We start from the raw sequence: 22,805 nt of genomic DNA on the forward strand, positions 1-22,805 counted from the left end.
CATCTGTACATTGGGTATCCCTAAGAGGATTTACATTTCTGCAGGTCATGGACCTGCATAGGATTTTATAGTTGTCAACCCTGCATGGGTTGTTTTTAGCTTTGCAGATAACACAGGTAGGAACAAGCACTGAGAAGCTTCTTTGACAGAGGTGAAGTAAACTGTAAGTACAGTGATATACAGACAGCTATTTCTACACTCTTCCTGAACAGAAAAGAAAACCAGCTGTGGTATTGGTTAGGAGCAGTATTCAGGTTGGTGATTACGCATCTTTCTAGTTCATAAGAGAGTATGATGTTAAGTTAAATAAAATATAATCTTACTAAGATGATATTAAATAATAGCACAAGACTGAAATAAATGGAAATTAATTAGTAGAATAAACAGTGAAACATCCTAAAGTGTTAGCCTACATATTTAAAAAATGCTTGTAAATTACATACGTAGAGAAGGTAACATAAGACCAAAGAGGCGTGCTTAAGGGTTTGATTGTTTAACTTTTTCAGTGAAGGATGTTTCTGGACACCTTACCATCTATTGCTGCCATCATTAGCTAAAGACAGGGGGCTACAGCCTTGTACAGATCATCTGTTTTGACTTTAACAAGACAGAAATTCCATTTCTTCATTTCTGCTAAAAGAAATCCACAATATCTTCATGTCGTTTCAGTGCTCATAGGTGCAAATTAATCTATTAAAAATGAGAATTTTATTTGGGCCTAATGTATTTTGATACCAACAGAATTCTCTCATCAAATTCTCTGGGTTCTTGTGTCCTCATCAGATTCTGCCCACAAAGATGTCTCCAGGTTTGGACCTTTCTTTTCTTCCCTGCCTTATTCTGAGGTATTAAGAATTTTGACCAAATAAGGATATTGGACGTTATTTCAAATCTATGATGTTTTAGAAGTATTTCTGTTCATTCTAAAAATTTGAGCTATTTTCTAAACTAAGTAGAAATGAAGCGTAAACAGCACCTTGAGACTTCTTGTTCAGGAAGGAGCTCTTTTGCAGTGAAGGATGTAAGACTGAAGAGAGGTGCTTAATGTCATGGAAGGTGGAGGAAGAGATTGGGAGCTGCAGGAGAGAAGTATTTGGGGGAAGCACAAGGGCACCTGTCTTTTCACACATGACTGCAATCCTGGCTTCAAGGGCAGCACTTTCAGGAACTGCAAAGAACCAGTATAATTTTCGATGAGTGAGGAATTACTATGTGGTATATTTAAGGGCAACCTGAAGCCACCCTTACAATTAGATTTGCTATCTGCAGGAGCAGCAAAGCTGGACGTATGATTGTGGGCCAGAGGCTGCTCCACAAAGCACACAGAGCCCTGCATGCCTGCGCGCACTGTTCAGCCCAGCGCAGCACGGGCATGGTGTTCTCTCAGTGGCTTTCTGAGGCACGTCCAGACAAGTTGTTTGACACCTACCTGCAGACATCTCAGCAGACTGGCTGCAAGACCCCCAGATGAAAGGGAGGAACATGAGACTGGGAGGTTTCTGTAGTCCACCTGCTTCCCCGAGTACTTGTTATGAGCAGCGTTGACACTGCCTTGAAGCCCTTTCTGGTTGCTGTTCAGTGTTAGAGATGTGAAACAGGATTTATATGAATTCCCAATCTATCTGAATTTTACAGGACCACTTCTGTGGTTGCTTTTCCTCTACACAGAGTCTATTGACTGTTGTATTTTTCTGGTTGGATTTCTTCAGATGATAATTCTTGTGCTACGTCATGGTGCCTCTGGTTTCACGGTGTGTTTGTTGTGTGACTCACGATCATTTGACCTATGAGATTTATTTGTCCTTTATCTACAGGTTTTAATTTGATGTCAAAAAACATTATGCTTTCAAAGACTTATAGTTCTGATGTGCAATGGCCAAAAGTATTGATTTGCAATTGGCAGGAGGGCGTGTTTGCCTCAACTAGCAGGGCTTTTAAAAAATAATTCCGTTTGCTTTATGCCAAAGAGTCCCCATGTCCCCTTTCAAACCGCCTTCATGTTGACTGCAACAAAGCCTACCACATTAAAAATGAAATAGTGTTTATGCCAAATGTTCTCTCACATATTTTCAAACCTTTTAGCGGTGTTTGCACTGAAATTTTTCACCTAAAAGCCACAGCAGTTCAGAGCTCCACTTGATACTTTTTGTAAAGACATCCACTTTCTGTCAAGAAAAGGCTACATTCTGGCCCAGTGACCATGAGTGGTGGCTTACCCATAGGCATTGTCCTCCTGGTATGTATGGGGATAGGTATGTGTGAGCTTCTTATGCTGTGAAAGGGGATAAAGTCTGGCCCATGACACTGAGTAATCTGGCTATTTTAATCGCTGCCTGTGACTGTCTGAATTATTATGGGATAATATGATCTCTTCAGTATTCAGCAATGACTTTTTAAAAATTACCATATATATTATACAGAGCCAATATATTAAGAGATACCTTAAGGGTAATTATCAAGTGTGTAATTTCATCTGTAGGTTCTCCTAATGATGGTTAATGTCATAAATGCCTTTTAATGAAATTATAGTCTTGTAACCCTGCCTATCCTTTGTGTGTGGTATAATTAATAAGACTAAGCTTTAGTGTTCATCTCAGTGTCACAAAGCATCATGTAAACTTCCATACTGATGGTAGATGGTTAGTCTCTCATCAGAGTAAGAATAAGGTTAAGGCCAGGCAGCTTGAGTATATGTTACCTTATCTTTAAAGGCAGCTGGATCAGCTTGTTAACAAAAGTACTTCTAACAGAATATATATGCTCATAAAAAAAGAGGCCGTTGATCTAGTGTCTTATTATAATACTACATGCAAAATTTTAAGGGAGTGAAAAGGCAAGTGGGTTGCAGCACTTGGAATAAAGAATTGTTTTCCTTCTAATCCTCTGAGGGTAGTGAAAATTTATGTCCACCTTAAAAGCATTTGAAGATGGGTAAGAAGCTTCATCTTGAATTGAAGACACTTGCCTGGAATGTAGAAGAGCTGGGATTGTTTCCCAGTCTGGCCTAATTTCTGTGGGACTCTGCCTAAGTTGATTATTTTTAATGGTCTTCAGATTTCCTGTCTGAAAAATAAGGGCTGTAATAGTTCTTTTCTTTGTCTCACATTTCCAGATTCTAAACTTGCTGGAGCAAAGGAGATATCTATGTAGTTTTTTGTTTCCTTTGGCAATTACCTCAGAATCTTATAGAATCATTCACACTGGAAGGAACCTAAGATCATCTAATCCCACCTCCTGCTCAGAGCAAAAGCAGCATTGAACTTCTGCCCTCTAGGCCATTTTCTTATTGTGAATACCAATAAGGGAAACAGAAATTTTACATATCACCAGTGAAAAGTAGTTCTAAAAAATCATGTAAGACTCATTAAGATTATTTTACTGTTCTTTGTCCTTCAGGGAATGATGTACCTGGAAGAGAGGAGACTTGTCCACCGGGACTTGGCGGCCCGTAATGTCTTGGTGAAATCACCAAACCATGTGAAGATCACTGACTTTGGCTTGGCCAGACTTTTGGAAGGAGATGAAAAGGAGTATAATGCTGATGGAGGGAAGGTGAGTACTGAACATGTCTGGAGGTAAACATATCACACTGTGACAAACCTCCTGAAGTAACTCTTTAGGGCAGCGTATCCCCACGGGACTATTATCTATGTAAGAAAGTCTGTCAGTGACTTAGCAAAGCCCTGTCTTCTAGAACTGTGTTGTGACAGCACACATAAAAGCTGCTCATTTCTTGTTCAGTGAGCTTCTCCAGGTGCTGAAATATAATTGTCTAAACAGTTTTCACACTCTGAGTTAGGTTTTGTTCGTATGTTCCATTTTGTGTCTTGTTTTGAAGACTTCTGAAGTCAGTTCAATGACTGACAGTTGTTCTAGGGCATTCCTGCCAAGCCTCTTTCTCTAGTCAGTATGAACCTCAATAATTTGCAGTCCCATTTTCTCAGACAAGTAATTTTCCAGAAAACAAAAACAGAGGGACACAGAACATGTTTGTATTTGTAGCATATGAGAGTTTACATATGCTCAGCAAAGAGTTACCTCTTCCGTCACGTTGGAAGAGCCTGCGTATGCTATTTCTTGCATGCAACTCCCCAATACCATGCTGAATACCAGGGCAGTAAAAAGCTAGCTTGAGGATAATTTTGAAACCAGACATTTTCCCATATTACTTTTCAGCATATCGCACAGCATCCATATAGTGCCTCACCTCATTTCTAATGCCTTCAGATGAATGCATTATAAAATTCAAAACGCTGTAGGTAGAGGCTCTAAGTACATACCACAGCCGGATGCTAAACATCTTGAAATTCCACATCTCAACCTGTCACAAAATCCCAAGGGGTTCTGCATCTCCTGTCATTCCTTTCCTTGAACGTTCAGTTTGCTTTCTGTCTACTTGCTATCTGTGTTTTTCTGTGCTCACTTGTGCCCTTGTCTGGGACAAACAGCTGTTGCCAGCGTGTGCTTTTCTCCTGGATGGGCTGCTGCCTTGTTTGTGCGGCTGCTGCCCTTGGCAGCTGTTGCATGGATTACATCAGCATTTCAGTCAATGAGGTGAAGAGCTTGAAAAGAGTCGCCGTTGTTTTCCTGTTTCCCCAGTAAAGAGACCTCCTGGCAGGGAAGGTGGAGTTTTGGCAGTTTTACCTGATTCCTTCAGTTCTCTAATCCCCTCTTCAGTAACCCCTCTGCCTCTTCCCTCCATCAGCCAGTGAATGACAGAAAATGAGCTGGTCCTTGCAAACCAGCTGTTCCCTGGCAGCTGTTAGATGGTGTCTTGGACTTGTGAAGCCAATCACACTGTTGGGAGTTCTGGAGCAGGACTTACATGTCACATGTGTCACTTTCCAGTTCCAAAGAAGTGTTCTGAAGACATTTGCAGCTTAAAGTTGTATTGAGAGCATGCTAAGACAGATTCAGACTGGATAAAAGAAAAAACTTTGTCACCATGAGGACAATCAGGCAGTTGATCAGGTTGCCTAGGGAGGTGATGCAGTTTCCATCCTTGGAGATTTTCAAGCCCAGACTGGATAAAGCCCTGAGTGACATGCTGTGATCTCATAGCTGAACCTCCTTTCAGCCTGAGGTTGGACTAGAGACCTCCTGAGATCGCTTCCAATCTGACTTATCCCATGATGAGAAATGCAGCTTTGCTACTTCAGCAATTGTTCAAGTTTGGAACGACCCAGTCGTATTTAATGGGAATGAAAGCATTACTCTTCTGCATTTAGTGGAGGAGGATGAACTGTCTTTACAAGTGCTAAGCCAATCTTTATTAGAGAGTGCTATTTTTGCCATAACTGTATAGGTTATGTTCATTAGTCAACTTCATGGAAGGTATTTTCATAAGGGTTTGAATGAAGACACATCCTCTGCTTTTACACCCACCATCTGTTCAGATTTTGCATGCAGTTACGTATCTCTCTGGTTTATTCCAGTATATCTTCCATAGTTCCAAATTAGAGGCAACCCATACAAGTCCATGCCAGGTAAAAATCTCTTTTTAATGTCTGTCCATTAGAAATTAATGGACTGCAAGACTGCCTCACAGGCCCAGCTCAGGAACAGGAAACACTGTGAATCTCATTTTAACACAAACTCAAGAAGGAAAACCCTTATGCCAAACCTAGGTTTGTATTTGCCTACACAGCTTTCTCTGTCAGAAGAGATGAGCTCTCCCCAAGGGTGATTCAGACCCAAAGCCTAACTTGGGACTTTTGACTTGCTTTTAGGAGCAACTTTTCTCACTGCAGTAATGATACAGAGAACCAGGAAGGCTAAGTTCCTAACAAATATTAGGTTAAGCACTGTAAATTCTCCCCATTGCTGTTTACTCTGATGATGATGACGTGGACTGTGAAGTATTACGGGCACTGCATTATTAACTAGTCTCATTACAGAGCAATTGAGATAGCAGTGTCTGGTTTTGCAAACTGTTGAGGCAAAAGAGCTACTGTATTCCACCTTCTCTGCTGCATTTCAGGTTTAGGGGGATTTAATGTAATTTTTGTGTTGGTCCCATCTTTATGTGGGTATGATGAAAAAATGAGTTGTTCCACTACATCTGAATCAGTAAAATTTGGGTGGTATGAGAAGTTCTGCAGATAACTGGTTCGTGTTTCTCACCTCCATATGTTTTATGGGGCAAAGCCCCATTCTAGAGGTCAGGAACAACCTTTTCCTCTGGTGGGTAGTGCTGCTTTTTTTAGGCTTGCATTTGAAAAAGGAAACGGGGAGGAAGCTGATGTCTACATACAGGATCTATCTGTATTGTTTTAATATTATATTTCTAAAGTTACATTTCTTCTGTGTTTCCCTAGATGCCAATTAAGTGGATGGCTCTGGAGTGCATACACTACAGGAAGTTTACCCATCAGAGTGATGTTTGGAGCTATGGTAAATCTTCATGTGATTAGTTTAAAAATTTGTCTCTTGTAAAGCATTAAACCAAGTTGTGTTACTATGTTAAAGATACCCTCTTCTCCTAGAGGAGTTAATTCCAGTGGGTTTTGCTCTCTTTTTTTTTTTTCATTTTTTTTGGGGGGGGGGGAGGTGTTTGTTTTCTTTTTCTTAGTTTGGTTTTGTTGGGGATTTTTTAATGTGTAACTCTGAACAGCAGCTGTTATTTGGCTCCTGCATTACTTCCCTGCTCACTAAAATACATTATCATGATGTCCCTCCTAGGATGACTGCCGTAAGGTCTGGGCTGGTAACAGTTTGGCTGATTATTATGACAGAAGAAGGCCTCTTTCAGCTCAGCCACAGATTCATAAAAATACAGCTGCAGGTCATAATTTTCAGCAGTCCTTTGAAAAATCTCAACTCTAAAAGCCATGAATGTCAAAAAACATTTTCAAGCTTATAGGACTTTCTGTACCTACAGTCAGATAAAAGGGAATTTGTCATAATACAGAACAAATACAGCAAGAGAAAAAGGAGAAAGAGACGAGCTCTCCATCCTAACTAAAACAAGCATCCATTTAATTTCACAGATAACTTGTGAATTAGTTAGACAGGTCAGCTCATGTGGACTTCACACACACCAAAAAAAAAGTCACATTTGAGAAATGAGATGTTCCTTTACTGTTGTTAATTCAGTTATCCAGACGAGCTATTGTGCCACATCTGCTGAACAGTCTCCCTGTTCATCTAGTATAGCTGTTACTAATAAAATCATGTATACCTTTGAAAGTGGAATTTTTCAGCAGTATCTAGGGCCATGGACTCCTATTTGCATTTCCTGTTGCCATATCGTTTGAAACAGAAAGGTGTACAATTCTATTCATTACTCACTTTTACCTGTGGGTAGCAGCAGAAGACACTGTTTGCTCTGACTGGTTAGCTGCCCTCTTCTATTCAGCTGAGAAAAACATACAAAAGTTAAATCGGTCATGTAAAGCTGCTCTTTCTCCTCAAATTCTGTATGCCCCATATCACTTAGGGAAAAAATATGCCTCCTTTTATGAAATTCATTTTAAGTACAGGAAGCCCAGAATATCTGTAATCAGAAAGGACAAGACCAAAACCAATTGGCAAGTTATAGTTATTGAACATCAACAAAGGAGGTGAATGAGGGTGAAATAAATATGTGTTTTATACATATGGTAATTTTGCCCATCACTTTTCACATTAGCATGACAGCTGGCAAAATATGGTTACTGATCTGGAGGCATGTTTAAAATGACCTTTGCAATAAAAATAAAAGTTAAACTGGTGTGATAGCAGCATTTTCAATATTTAAGATTTTGTTGTGGGACGAATTCTGTTACTTACAATACTGATGCCAAAACAAGTGCTATGGTTATTCAAAAAGAGAATCTTGGTTTTGAAGCACAGCGCTATCATAACTCAAATCAATAAGGTGATTTAAGGAAAAAAGCATTATAAGTGTCTGTGAATGACTTACAAGGCAAAGACAATGACATAATGTTACTCAGTGCTGTACCTTTGTGGGAAATTGATGCTCTAAGTTACGGAACATCTGCGGTTTTTCTCCTTAAAATAATAGAGTACATCAGCCATTCATTTTCCCTTTTGATATGATAAAAGAGCACGATGCATTCTTTTGTTATTGCATCCATTTACTTTACTACCATTTATTTGTCTTAGACCTTTCTCTTGTGCCTCAGATCTATCATGCTGCTTCTTACACCAATAAAAATGAGGGAAGTTGCTTTTGAAGATTAACACAAAGTGCTGTTTCACCATTTTCTGGAGCTTTTTAAATGGCATACCAAACTTTGTTTTTACAGTGGTTTTACAGTCACGTGTAATGAAGAAGAGATTGCAGTCCAGAACTGGGCCAGAGTACTGCACTATAAGAAATGGTGAAGGAATCTGAGCAGTATGACCTCAAATATTAACACTTTTTTTCTGTCTAGGAGTTACTATCTGGGAGCTTATGACCTTTGGTGGGAAGCCGTACGATGGAATCCCAACTCGAGAGATCCCCGACCTCTTGGAGAAGGGAGAACGTTTGCCCCAACCTCCGATCTGCACTATTGATGTTTATATGGTGATGGTGAAGTGTAAGTCATGTCGCTTCGAATATCCCCGTGCTCAGTGCAAGAGGGACACTGTTTTAGAACATTTGCATCTATGGTCTGACAGTGCTGGGTAATGAGGCAGGCTGCTTCAAAACAAAAGCTTCCCAAGTTACTGTAAATTCCATTTAAATACTGTATGCACATTTTTTGCAATTGCAAAAGATATGAATTTAGCCATGAAGGGCTGAGTTAGCTCAGCTTCTTATTACTGTCAGATGGTATCTCATATTCTTGCTGTGAAGTCAAAATTGTATGATTGTTATTGTAAACCCTTGTCATTTCCATGACAATTGATTTTGATGTTAAAAAAGATAGTATTAAACATAATTACAGTACATGGATACCCAGCCAGTGAAGGTTGTGAGGAGAAATGCTGGTTCCAAATATGGAGGAAAAAAGCATGAATGTTTTATTGTTAGTAACAAGAAGGATGATTGCAATAGTAATAATAAAAAGTAAAATTAAATTAATACAAGAAATGCTACAGAGGGGATAATTTTTTATCATTCTTAGTCTAGTACAATAATTTTGAATATTTTTACTTAAGCAAAAAACGAAAACAGTCTGAACATGGTTCCTTCCTACCCTTTTATCTCCAAGATACCCACACTAGTGACAGTATCCTCCAAGGCTATGCTTCTAATTTAAAAAGAATTAGGAACATCTCTCTGGTGTTTCTGACTTAATTTAAGTGAGATTAGCAAACACACATCTCATCCATCTTAGTACTTTCCTTTTTGCTTTGTACACAAAAACACTGAAAGAAAGAGAATAAAACTAGAAGAGGTAAATAATGTGTCTTCTGAAAACAGTTGTACTGTGCATGCAGGTATGGAAATTGTTTAAACAGTGCAAGGGGTTCATGTTGGTTGAGTGCAAAAATGTTCCATCTGGTAGGATTTCTAATGAATATGAGGTGAATCTCGGTGGACAAAAGGAAGTCCTAGTAGATGGGATATTCTGGAAGATGGAAAGTTACAGCTAAATGTACAGACTTAGTCGTGTAATGTTTGTGTGAAAACCTGTATAAGCTATAGCAGCTTTGTTTTTCCTGTGTTGGTCACTTCTTCAGTTAAATGGCATGAAGGAGATAAGGCCTGCTTCGTTTAGCCTCCCTGGCAAATGAGAACATTTTCTTGGGAAACTGCTGATAGGATCTTCCATTAGAAAAAGCTGACACTGAGATAAACTAGTTGCTGGTGGTGACTACCCATGCTACTTGCTTGTTTTGCAGAAAGCATTAGCAAGGGTTGAGAATTGATGTTTCTAATGAATGTTTCTTGGAGAGTGAAGGACAAAAGAATCACCCTTACTAAATTAAAATAGCATCAAATGCCTTGTGTGGGGTCTGTGTTAATGATGCAGACATGTGAATGCAGACTTACCTGAAAGGCAGATGTGAGGTCAGTCATCCTGTAGATCTGTTGAACAGCTCTTTTTAATCTAAGTCACTGGAACAGTAGGCCACTTAAAGTAAAATTGCATTTAGTAGTAACTTTGTAATAAACCCACTAGACTCAGATGAGATCAGATTCATTATATTAGAGGTTGGATACATCCATAATAAAAGACAGTCAGAGCCGACATCTAAACGGGCAAGATAGACACAGAAAATTGCAAGACATTGTTGCTGTCTCTGTTTTGGGGATGGGAAACAGTGGCTCAGAGCAAGTTAAGAAGAAATCCATGCAGTGTGGAACAATCTGGTCTTCTCTGGCCAAGACCAGATGTTTTCCATTTTAGATGCATCATGGAGTTCTAGCTTTCCATTATTCTGGGCTCTTTATTGTAACTTTTCTTTAGTCCAGAGCTATCAAGGACTTCAAACCTCTGCATTTTTAAAAACTGCATGATTTCTTCCCTTGACAATTAATTGTTTTCCTTCTCATCTTTCATCTGTCCTCAGGCTGGATGATTGATGCTGACAGTCGGCCAAAATTCAAGGAGCTGGCTGCTGAATTCTCTAGAATGGCTCGAGACCCTCAGAGGTACCTAGTAATTCAGGTAAGCAAGACTGCAACATCAGGGAAGAAAAAAAAAATTCTGTCTGCCAAATTTGACTGTTGAGGGGGTTGCCTTTAAAACTCTTAAGCTCAAGGTGCTCTTGAACCTAAAGCAAACAGTGACCACAGTACTATACAAGAATGAAGTAGAATGGCCAGTGTCAGTATCTCAAAAATAGAAATAATAAAATAACCTGAAATTCACTTCCTAAGCTTGTATTTATGAGCACATACACAAGATCTGGCTTTGCAAGCTGCTCACTACTTTGCATTGTCTCATGAAACTGGGAACAAGATTTGTCCATCAGTGGACCTACTTTAGACCAAGGACTTGCTTGGTTCTGCAGTTGCTTAGTCTGAATCTCAGGTGATTATCTTGAAGAGACTCTTCCCTGCACAGCTGAGATCATAAGAAAGTTTCTTTTCGTAGCCTAAACATAAACGTTTCTCAGAAGACAGGGAGTTGTGCCACATTGATACCTCTCATGCTAGAGAGGAGCTTTCCCCTGTGTCCTCCTTAGGCTGTGTAGGCTCTGTGGTGCTTCACAGTCCCTGGGATAGACCCACACCAGAATGATTCATCACATGAAACTACACGGTGGCAGCAGGGCAATACCAATAGAGCCATACCTGTTGACTACATCTAGCTGGAGCTGTGTACTCCCTGGAGTGGAAATTTTTTGTCCTTTCACTCCTGCATTCTGCAGAAACCTAGAGTTGTGTATGTGTTTATTACAACTCAGACTCAAGCCACAGGAAATGAATCCAATTATTTGGTAAGGTCCTTAGATGTTCCCAATGTGTGAGCAGTTCAAATGAAAATGAAAAATTAAAAGAAGTAAGGTGATGTTGAAACAACAGAGACCAAAGCATGGAATTAGTTTGATCCAGGTAATGATACTCTCGTGCTACATCTCATGCTGTATCTGCTCCACATTATGGAATACAGGGCAGAGGTATATCCAGCTGGTCCTTAGCTTCACACTGACGTAAGGATTCCTAGCTGAAGAGCCTCCAGAAGTAGATTCACTGTAACTTTATGTCTCCTCATTGCTTCTGGGTCTAGTGCTAATCTCACCGTATGGTGTTTCATTTCACTGTGTAGACATGCTAGCCTACTCATGGTGTATTATCACACAGTGTAAATATACGCTACTCTCATTCAACTTGAGAAGTAGTAAAATATATTTGAAAAGTAAAATACTAGTCAAGAGGATCTGTGGTGCTGAAAGTGGAATTTCTCTTGCAGGATTCCCTGCTGTGTTAAATTGTCAGTTCAGCTTTCAGATTGGAAAAATCAGTCTGATTAAATTACTTCATTAGATAGGACATGCTTCCCTATTCCAAATGCCTCTTCCCTCCCTTCCTCTCCGCTGCCCTTCCCTCCCCTCTTGGATAGTCTGGTGGGTATTTCATCCTGTGAGGCTTCTTCTCCAATGATCCTTGCAGACAATACAGGCCATGCGCTTCATGAGGAGCAACCAGGGTAACTCCATTGCTCTGGTATCTCTGCATTCTGACTTCCCGTTCCCCTCAGGTGCAATCAAGAATGACAAACTTGCTGCTGAGCTTTTAAACCCGTCTGTATTTACCCTGTAGCCCAGCCATCATTCCCTGTTGGATTCCACACGAGGCATAATAATTCTTGCAGAGTGGGAGGCCATTCTTTAGGCATGCAGTTAAGTTTAGCATCATTTCTATGGGCTACTAGGAGTCTGGGACATGGGCTGCCTTTTGTGATGCTTTGTGACACCAAGCAAAGCACAGCCCTGATTTCCCTCTCCAGCTTGTAGATGCTGTTTCAATAAAAATACATATCATTGTTGTTGCTGTTGCTCCCTGGTTTGATTTTTATTGCTTTCAGCTCTGTTACATTCTGCAGAATTTTCTATATGGATGAGAGGGAAATTTAGCCTCTAAGTCCCTAAAAATACAAATGAAACTAAAGCAAACATCCAGACACAGCAGTTTCCATGTTATTTCCCCCTCCATGTGAGCCTAAATAGCTGAGATATTTCACAAAATATATCAGGCCTTGACAGAACTCAGGTCAGAAACTGAGCTTGTATGGGAAAGAGAAGAAAGAATAAAAGCTCGATCGCAAGAACGCCAAAAAATTATTTTGCTTGATTTATGCAGTTATTCCCTTTCTGTCATCATATTCCCAGTAAAAAAATCAAAACAAATTATGTGGATGTGGTGCTTTAGAACAAACAAAACAGCATGTGTGGTCCCTGCAGCCTGACCACCAGGGCATGAAGAAGGCTGAAATTCCCTGTTTGGAAAATTAATCGATCTTTTGACCGTTTTTCTCTCTCGATACAATCTACTTAGGGAGATGATCGTATGAAGCTCCCGAGTCCAAATGACAGCAAGTTTTTCCAAAACCTTCTTGATGAGGAAGACCTGGAAGATATGATGGATGCTGAAGAGTATCTTGTTCCTCAAGCCTTCAACATCCCTCCTCCCATCTACACCTCCAGGACAAGAATTGATTCCAACAGGGTAAGAGCAAGCTCTGACAGAAAATACTGGTTATTATAAAAGCACAGGTGGAGATTTAAGTACACTAATCAAACACAGGCCAGAGTTGCCTTGGGAATTACAAGCTTCCATTGCAAAGAGGGTGACTGTAAAAATGTTGTCACAGGGTTCCCTGTTCATTGTGCCTCAGTGAAGTCTAAATTAATAGCTCAGCCTTGAGTGAACAAAGGCTCGACTTGATCTGCCTGTCCTGAAAGCACAGCTGAGGCTTCTGAAGTCAAGCAGTGTTGTTTCTCAGTTGTGTACCATTCCTGGCCGGGAAGTGCATAGCCCGGATTCTCCCAATCCTGTTGTCTTGACAGGGTTGGCACTGATGTAACTGAGGGCGGCTGGAATATATAGATAATGCTGCTGTTGTGTCTGGAGCCAGATTTCAGACCCAGCCCCTTTTCCTGTTTGTATGTGATGCTTTCATGGCCCTCTTTCACAAGCATGTGGTTTTGCTGAGCACGTCATAGATTTTAGCATGTTGGTCTTCGTAACATCCCTGTCAGGGGAGGAAATGCTGTTCATTTTACGGGGGGAGCCAAGGCACAGAGAGTGTTCAGGTGCAATGCAGCTCACATAACGCTAACCATCAAAAGGATAGGGATATAATCTTCATCTAGATTTCATTTCATGTTATTGGAGAAGAGTGAGTGCGTCCAGCCCATGATTACTGCTGCTTGCCTTGGATATTTACAGTGGGATAAGTTTCTTTCTGGAGGTGTCTTTCTCTATCCACTGGCTACTGACAGCTCCAGAGCAGTCTCAGACCTGGTGCGTGAGCTCTGGTGAATTGGATCCTGTCCTAAATGCCTCAGGCTCAATGCCACAAGAGCCCTGCAGCAGGTGGGGACCTGACTTTGGGTTTCTGGAATTCCGTGTCACTCCTGAGCTCCCTGCCTGTAGCTCTGCCTGTTCCTGCACTTGGCTCCATCCTTTTAACAGTTCAGGTGCCACCCCCTACTCACAAAACTAAGAGATGGTGAAATGCATTACTAATGTGAGGCGCTTTGCACAAGCATCAGAGTGTTTAGGGACTTGTTTGGTTGGTTGGTTTTGTCTCCATGCTCCTTTTAGTGGAAGTCACATTTTAAATGCTAAGTGAAGTGTCATTGAAATGTTAGTGTTTATTCCTTGTGCTTCAGAAACCTTTTGGACATTTGTCCTTAGCCGAGGTAGTTTCAAATTCATACTCTGGACTGAACTGATTACACCATGCGAGGCAGGGAAGAGGTAAGCAAAGGAGCTAAGAGAGTATAAACCAGGTCAGTATTCATGTTCTGACCATACACTGCGTGAAGTTCTTTCACCTCTCCTGAGTAAATCAGTGCTTTTCTGGAATAAGGAAGACAAAATTTGATCATAAATAATATCCAGTCAATTCATAAGAAAATTGCTACTGTTTTTAAAGGCAAGGAGACTTAGAGAGGTCTTTGGAAGAGGCTGGGTTGTAGTCCCACTGGCTAAGCTGGATTCATGTAGAGTTTCTCCTGCATCACTGAAAGGCAGTGAAGGGAGGATGATGCATGAGGGATGATGCATGATTTAGCAATAAGCAAGAAACTTCCTCTTTATGGCAACAAGAGTTAATTTCTAATGTTGATGCTGATCTGAAATAAGTCAAGTTTACTCCTAGCTGTCTCTGGAGAGGTTCTGTTTCCTGAGAAAAGGAACAATTGACAGTAGTTACCTTTGAAAGGTGCTCACTGTCACACTGATGGAAATCACTGTAGCTTAGTTTTGCACAGTGGAGTACTACCATTTACACCAACATAGGGTTGAGAGATCAGAGTCAGACCCATAAGGTTTTCTATATTCATCTCACTCCCATATTTGCTGGAAACACTGGGGTGTTTAAAGAAAAAAGGACTAGTAGGAAAATGTACTTGATTTTTCAGCAGTTCCTTTTGCCTCTGTCTTTAGTGCCAGCCGAGCAGAGGAGTCCACTAGAGCTCAGGGAATTAATTCTAACAAAAATTCTAAACTAAATATTCTGAGAGTTATTTAAAATGTGCTGTTTGGGCTTCCAACATGCTCACTAGGATACTCACAGAAAGCAAACACAAGCTTTTATTATTGTTATTAATAATAATATTAATATTATATGAATATTCAAGTAACTTTCTCACAGCCTTTGCCCAACTTTAAACCACGCTGTTGCAGCTGCTTGCACACATGCGGTCCCCTTGAAGTCAGCAGAGCTGTAGAAGGAGAGCCCCATGCCTTTATTTTTGCCGCACAGAGGCTCCATCACATTCTTGATGTGACGTCTCCTCTCTGCAGCTCACAATTTCCCATCTTGGTTTGAGACTGTGATCTTGTACCACTAAAGTCAGTGGGAGATTTGCTTTGCAATTCAATTTAATGACAGTAGCAAGACTGTATCCTTCTTTCAGTAACTCCTACTGCTGGGAATTTTTCTCTGGCATTGTACAACAATCTAACACTTAAAAAATGTGGAATTACCCTTGGTCAAAAGTTTTCAGATTGTGAGCCAAGTTTTCTGACCCAGGTAACGTCAGATAAGGCAGCTGGGGGACAGAAAGCTTGCTGCACTCAGCTCTGTATTTTTGCACCCCTTCCATCTTTATATTGTTTTTCTTTATTGTAGGAGCATCTTTATGGAGGGGTCATTTTTTAAGGCGAAAAGAAGAGATGGGCAAAGAAGTTGCTATTGAACAACCAGCTGATTTATAATAGCACTTGCTGGTGTCATTGGAGACTGACTGCTGTCCTGTAACAGGATTGATTACCAGTAGAATTTTGACACTTGTCCAGTGTCTCAGATTAGCTTCAGTCTCAGCTTTGTTTGCTAACAATTCTGCATCTCCTAAACATACTGCTTGTACTGCCATGTAGGCAAGTACATCTGGATTGCAGGAAGGCCACAGCACCTTGTTGCTGGAGAGGCTTGGGGCCGAGCTGAAAGCCCCATAGCATCTTAGCATTCCTGTTTTCCTTTGCAGAAGGGTTTTCTTCTGGATGTGGTACATTGTTTTCCTCTCTGGGCAGAAAGCTACATGCTTGTCTGTTGTTTTTCTGAAACACTCATGTTCTTGGTACATTAACTATTCTTCCAGTGAAGATTTATATTGATTTAAAACAAAATACACGGTAGCTCCTTTAAGGTAATAGTGCATCTGCTGTGCATAGTTCAGTACGGATGGATGTCAGCTACAAGAATCACAGAATTGAAATGCTGTCAGAGCTCTCTATCTGCAGTTGTCAGATTTTGGTTTTGTGTTTCCTTTGGATGATTTGTGATTTATGCTTGTTTGGTGTAGTGAGTATTAATATTGCACAAACTCATTATAGTGCTGCTACTGCCATAGATGCCAAATGAATTGATACAGTTTAGGTAGTTTGTGTTCAGTGTGTCTGGCAAATTAAATTTTATGGGGAGATTGCCAGGCGATTTGGCGAAGTAAAACACACAGACAAGAGCTACATGATCTTCATGTCATTTTCAGAGAGCAGAAGTATGAAAGATACTGTGTTTCCCATCTTAGTTGTTCTGATTGTAGTTTTAGTGAATGTGATGGCAGAGTATTGTGCTCCTTCTCTGGGCATGTTGTACTGACAGCCTTAGTTGAGTGTTCCAGCAGCGCAGCTCTACTGGGGACAGAAGTTTGCAGGAAGAAAGCAGGGAGATGGTGAGCCTCCTCACACTTAGGCTTTGAAGTCAGGGAATTAAGGAAGAGCAACAGTATTTACTTTCTAAGGAAAGCTCTGAAGTTTCTCTAGGGTGATCTCAGTCCTAAATCCTTGCAGCTTGTTGCCTGGGAGAGGCACCACTGGATGAGGTTTGCATAAAACACTCCCTGCCTTCTCCCTCCCATGTGAAGAACAAAGGTATTTGGATATGAATTAATAGCACAGAGCTGCAGCCTATGGAAAGAAGACTGGAAAGAGGGAAGCCTTTCAGGGAGCTTCCAGCTCCCTGGGAAGTGTCACAACCTTCTTTCTCCAGGGATTACTGAGATTTATGAAGCTGTGAGGCTCAGACACAGCTTCAGCATTTCCATCACACCCACAGTGGCTTCATACTAGCACGTCTTTGGGACCTGTATTGCCAGGAGCAGAAGCCTGCACACGCTCTAGCCCATAACAGTGCCCTCTGTTATGAAGTCCAGCCTGAGACTGGTGCAGCTTTTAAATAAAAATTAGCATCCTAAGCTAAATTGAATTCTTTCATTGCATCTGAAACGCTTTAGTGACAATTTCGGCTCTTCAGCTTTTTCCAGCTTTTATTTTTCATTGTCTAGAGAAATTCTAGAAATACGGAGTTTTAGAAGCTCTGTGCTTCTGAGAGATAAGCTGAATCCTCGGCAGTGTTTCCATGAGCACAGGACCCCAGCTAGTGCTTCAAGTGTCCTACATTCACAGCCATTAGATGATTCATTCAGGTATTTGTAACGAGTACTGTTCTGTGTGCACAGAGATAATACTAACACAGAAAGCACTCTGTGTACCCCATGATGCTTTTTGCTCTAAATCTTTGGCTAATTCCCGCTGAAAACTGTCTATACTGTTTATTACGTGCTGGTAACTGTCCCTGTAATTTTATTCCATATGCTATATATCATGGAAGGACCTGCCAACCCTGCAATTAAATATCAAGCTATTTTTTTTCAGAGATGTCTAATTCATATGTCTAGGGAGACTATTCTGCTTGGCTAAAACAGATTCTGGTACACCAAAAGCCAGTTCCCTGAGTAGTGTCTGGTATGCTGTTGCAGGAGCCCTGGTGCGGCGTTAGGTCTGGTAGTGTTTCATGGCTGAACATCTGTATATGTTTGCATATAAAATCATTATACCAGAGTAAACCAGGTAAGAAGCTATCTTTATGATTAATTTGTACATTTGAAAGGTAGCTCTTTTCAAATCACAAGGTTACAAAGGAGATGGTTGTTAGTGATTTTCAGATGTGTTTCACATCAATATGGCATCTTTCCTTCCAAAGCGTATCATGGACAAGAGGGACTATTCAACCAGTGGGATTGCTACCAGAATTAAATGAATTTTACTAGATTTTTAAGTAACAGGGCTGAATTTCTTAGGCACCTGCAGTGCTCCAGTGGTAGAAGATCAGATGTGAGGTCTAATACAACCTCCTTTACATAACTGAAATGCAGCAGACTTGGAAGGTGGGGGACTGTAAGCACCGCTGTCTTCAGTTACAGCTGGAAGGAGGGATTTTTGAAGAGCACTCAGAATTTGGAGGGGCACTTCCCAGTGTGCCAGCACAGCTGAGCTAGTATGAGAGGTACTGTCATTGCAGGTGGCGAGAGCTAGCGGTTGGTTATAGCATCCGTTCCTCTTGGCAAAGAAGGTGGCAGGAGGGAGTGATGATTTGTCCATGATTCTCCTTGTGTCCAGGGCTTTAGTAGCAATCAGTGCCTTCCTGGTCCCCATTTCTTTTTCTGTAAGAAAAGGCAGTTAACTGTTCCTGCCCAAGCTCTCAAGCTGTTATTTCTCCAGGTATGTCCTGGCCACGTGGGGCTGATGGCAGTAAAACTACTCATTCCTAAAGTCAATAGATAATTTGTGTGAAGTGATACCAAGGCTAGATGGGGCCATTGCAAGAGTTTTGTCTAACCTTTTGGCATAACACAGGCCAGAGTCTCTTGTCTCTTAATTTCTGCATCAAGTGCAGAAATTCTGTTTGAGGTGGAGTTTGTCTTTAGAAAGATTGTCTTGATTGTATCGGTTGGGATGAAAAATACATCACAGTATAGAGAAGGCTCACTGGGCAGTTAATGCTGACTCTTTAGCAGGATTTGGATCCTGTTACTGTCCACCATGCACCCTTTTTTGTGCTAGATTAAGGAGCTGCCAGTTACCAGAAATCTCTTCTGCTTAAGGGGCCAAGTAGGATAGTACTATTTGTACTGTTTGTTGTTAAAGAAGGACAACTCTGATGTCTCCTTTTCATTTGGTTGGTTGGTGGTGTTTGCCATCCCTCTACTTCTGCAATATCTTCCCCAAAATACTATGACCAAATCTTTCTTTAAAGTTGATGCTTATTACTACAGTGTGTCAGGTTGTGGACTTTTTATTTATTTCTATCCCGTTTCTTTAATTCCTTCTCCTCAAAAAGTGATCAAAATCTTTCTGAAAATCTTAGTCTTTTTTTTTTTTTCCTTTCTACTAGACTCTGTCACTTCCTTTACGCAAGTGTTACACTGAAATCTCCAATGCCAGAACAGATGAACTTGTAAATTAACTAGACGTTGGATCAAAGCATTTCATAACATTTCAGAAGATTACACTGACACTAACTCTATAATAGCTCTCTTGCTTCTTGAAAAACTGCTTGATTAGTTAAGAAAGGTTGTAGGAATCCATTCTGTATGTTTTTCATTAAATACTACATTTTGTTGTACTTTCCTAGTAGAGTCTAGGCAACAGTGTACTGGATACTGCAGTTGCTGCCATCACACCTTTAGGGTAATTCTGGAAGTCCCACTAAGCTCTCTTTCAAGATCTGATTCCCATTCTCTGCTTCCCTAAGTTTTAATGACATCCTGGTGGTAGGAGGCTCCTGTCTGTTCTGCTCTGCCTTTTACATTAAGCAGTCCTCAGTAGCTCTTAGTGTTTTGTTGGTGTCTAGTTGACCATCACAAATATTTTGCCTACTGTAATGTTTTTCTTCTGGGAAATTCTTCTGTGTCTGTTTCTAGTCTTTGTTGGAAATGTAGATAGCACAAGGCCATCTCTGTCCATGAAAAGCAGGAGGTGAACCCAGACTGATACTAGTCAGCCTAATTTCATTGCTCAGGGTGAATGAAGTAGTAACAATAAGCATGCAAAAATAGACTGTAAAATACATTAGATAAAAAATTATTTCAGTCCTAATCATTTACATGAAAAAAGAAAGCTTCTCACAAAATATGTGTATTTAGAAGATGAGTATTTAAATACCTTTTTAAAATGTGCTCAGTTTGCCAGAGGAGAAGGGAAGAAAATTCATATGGAGGACTCAAACAGAATAGATGACGCCTGTCTCTTCACAGAAAACTCTTTGAAAGTGCTTTATGGCAGTTAGTTTCTTTCTTTGCAGCCAGGCCAGCTGAAATCAGTGGATTACTCAAGGAGTAAGCCCTTCTCAGCCTGAAAGATTATCAGGACCAACTTTTCAAATTGCCTCATGGTTTTGCAGGTCAAGTGCCTTAAAACAGGAACTTTTTAATGGGTTAGCTGTTTTCTGTCACATTCAGGCTCCTGAATTCAGGCATATAGATTCGAAGTCAGACTTTCCAAAAGTGTTGGATGGCATTTTGGTTTCTACAGATTGAATATATATTTAATAACAAATCACCACCTCACAGTACTGCCTGGTGAGACCTACTGCAAGTTAACACTCAGTGGAATCGATGGAAGACACTGTAGCTGTATATTGCTTCAAACCTTGATGCGTGACATGTAAATTTATTGAGCTTTAATATAAACTGGTTTAAAATCAGGCAGCATCTGCTTAATCCATGAATAGCTGCTGGCTGTGTTAACAGTCAAGAGAGCTCACAGCTGATCCATTTTCTTTTCTCTCCTGAAAAGAAAAAAAGTCAATAGATATAAAGAGAGTAAGTAATAAATATTTCTACACTGCACTGATGAGGCATTCTTGGAAAACAGCAAGCTAAACAACTCTACATAATTCAGTAGATGGAAAAGTGGACTAAGAGTCAGGAAATAATTATGAGAGCTGGGAGGAAATTTTCCTTCAGTGACTAGATTTGAAGCAGAAATTGTTAGTGAAAAATACCCATTTCTGAGGAATCATATTTGTGATTATCTAAAAATAATAAAAGCACCTTGAAAATACAAGTGGCCGTGATTTGGAAATGCACCTGGCAGAGCTCCAAGGAGTTGTCATTTTAAATGCCTGTCTACCTGCAACGGTTGGGGCTCACGAGCCAGAGAGTGTCAGCCACAGCGGCCCACGGCAAGGGGACTCCTGTGATAATGCTTCAAGCGTAAGGTGGCAAGAGGACAGACTCTGGAGCATCCTGTGCCAAATACTGTACTTTCTAAGCATACATGCAATAGGGAAAAATGCCAGCACAGCCTAAAATGCCCTTTGTTAGCCAGAGTAAAGAGTCTGTCTTTTTTGTTAGATGCTGCGGTAGGGGAGGGGAAAAAAAATTCTCAAAGCTATAAAAAGACTCTCCAGAAGATGTGGTGGGGAGAAGGGGGAGGAGGCACAGATGAAGTTTAGATTTAGAATGTTAAAAAATGATTATTTTATCCAAATCAGCTGGATGGTTATTTCTTTTAGTGTATTATTGCCACCAGAACCTCAGCCCTGCTCTAAATCAACTCAGCATTTCATCAAGAAGCCTATTCTTTGCCATAAGAGACCAAGAGTGCACAATTATGGGTTTCTTTTCCCCCTTGCATAATAAAATTGGGAGATTATCATCAAGTTTCTATTCAGATTTTAGGAAGGCTTTTTTATTTTATTTTTAAAACCCATCTTTGTCTGTAAGAGCTCCCTGTTCAGGCCAGCATGCTGTAATGATTACTGCTGTAAAGGCTTCAGTGGAGATGTGCTCTATTTCATTCTCAATGAGGGTTGATGGCATTTTGAGAGGCTCAGAATATCCTTTGATTACTGTATAAAACAGACTGGGGAAGATGGCAATGCAGCGTGCGGCATAGGAGGGGGCTGCTGCTCTGAGTATTGCTCATCAACTTTCTTTTGTGCTTTTTTTTTTTTGTCTGCCATGTCGCAATCACAAATCATGACCATGTTGTGGTTTTGGTCCCACTCCCCATCCTTTCCCTGTTTTGGGATTTGAAGCTCGAGGTTTGTACAGAAAAGGAGCTGCTGCTGCTCCTGTGTTTTGGACAGATGCTACAGCATATGAGCAGGAGCAGCGCCTTGACCCTTCTCTCACACAGGGAATTGTTAGAGTAGCTAGGAAATAGTATGTTGTCTCTTCCAAACTGTGGGGAATTGGCCCAGTGTTAGAAGGTGCCATTTACTGTAAAACATCTTGGAGAGTGTATTAAAAAAGGAGTGACAGAAAGCTAGTCATGGGTGACAGGAAGGGTATGAGATTGAAAGGGAAAGATAGACACATGCAAGCTGTCTCCCTTCCTGCTCTCCTGTCCATTTGACATTCACGGTGTGTTAATACAAAATAATAGGGAAAAGGAATTCTTGCATCTTCATTCTTGTGTCATGCTTCGATCAAATTACATATTGTGCCAGCTGAAGTCTGTTTGCCAGCCGTTCTGAAGGTTGGAAGGATGAAGGTTTCTGAGGTCTGAAGGACAGGGGCATTTCCAGGGAGAGTTTTTGATTCCATACAGCCAGAGGATGCTTTTATTCCCAGCCCAGGTAAAGATGAGTCTATGGAAAAGCATTTCACTTCGGTTTCCCTGTCAGTGTGCCTGGATACTGAGTTCTGTGGCTACATCATGCATCTCTTAAAAAGTTATTTTCATTGGTCTTGTAATCTTTGACTCCTCTGCTTGATGAAGTGTTACACTGAAAATATATGGTGTATGTCTGGTATTTTCCAGTAACAGCACAGGAAACATTCTGTGCAATATTTAGGTATGCCGTTCCCTATACCATTATGCCAAGATCGTTAGGCATGTTTTGTTTGTGATATATGCCGTTTACTGTTTACAGTCCAGACCAAATTACTCCTAGAAGGCTGTGTTCAGGTTTGGGCATCCTACTGCATACGGACTGCTCTAAAAGAGTTTATAAGTCTGC

The 22,805-nt window shown here is 40.6% G+C and overlaps 1 protein-coding gene across 9 annotated transcripts in view; it reads left to right on the forward strand.

Moving 5' to 3' along the window:
- The window catches only part of ERBB4 (erb-b2 receptor tyrosine kinase 4), a 645,851-nt gene that overhangs the window by 602,608 nt on the left and 20,438 nt on the right, over window positions 1–22,805 (forward strand). For all 9 annotated transcript variants that reach the window (XM_074872586.1, XM_074872588.1, XM_074872592.1 and 6 more), the window contains 5 exons: window positions 3,397–3,552; window positions 6,318–6,393; window positions 8,379–8,525; window positions 10,450–10,547; window positions 12,881–13,051. In XM_074872586.1, coding sequence (XP_074728687.1) covers window positions 3,397–3,552; window positions 6,318–6,393; window positions 8,379–8,525; window positions 10,450–10,547; window positions 12,881–13,051 — 648 coding nt within the window. The remainder of the gene's footprint in view (window positions 1–3,396; window positions 3,553–6,317; window positions 6,394–8,378; window positions 8,526–10,449; window positions 10,548–12,880; window positions 13,052–22,805) is intronic.

This window comes from Strix uralensis, chromosome 6 (genome assembly GCF_047716275.1).
Source record: "Strix uralensis isolate ZFMK-TIS-50842 chromosome 6, bStrUra1, whole genome shotgun sequence".
Taxonomy (NCBI): domain Eukaryota; kingdom Metazoa; phylum Chordata; class Aves; order Strigiformes; family Strigidae; genus Strix; species Strix uralensis.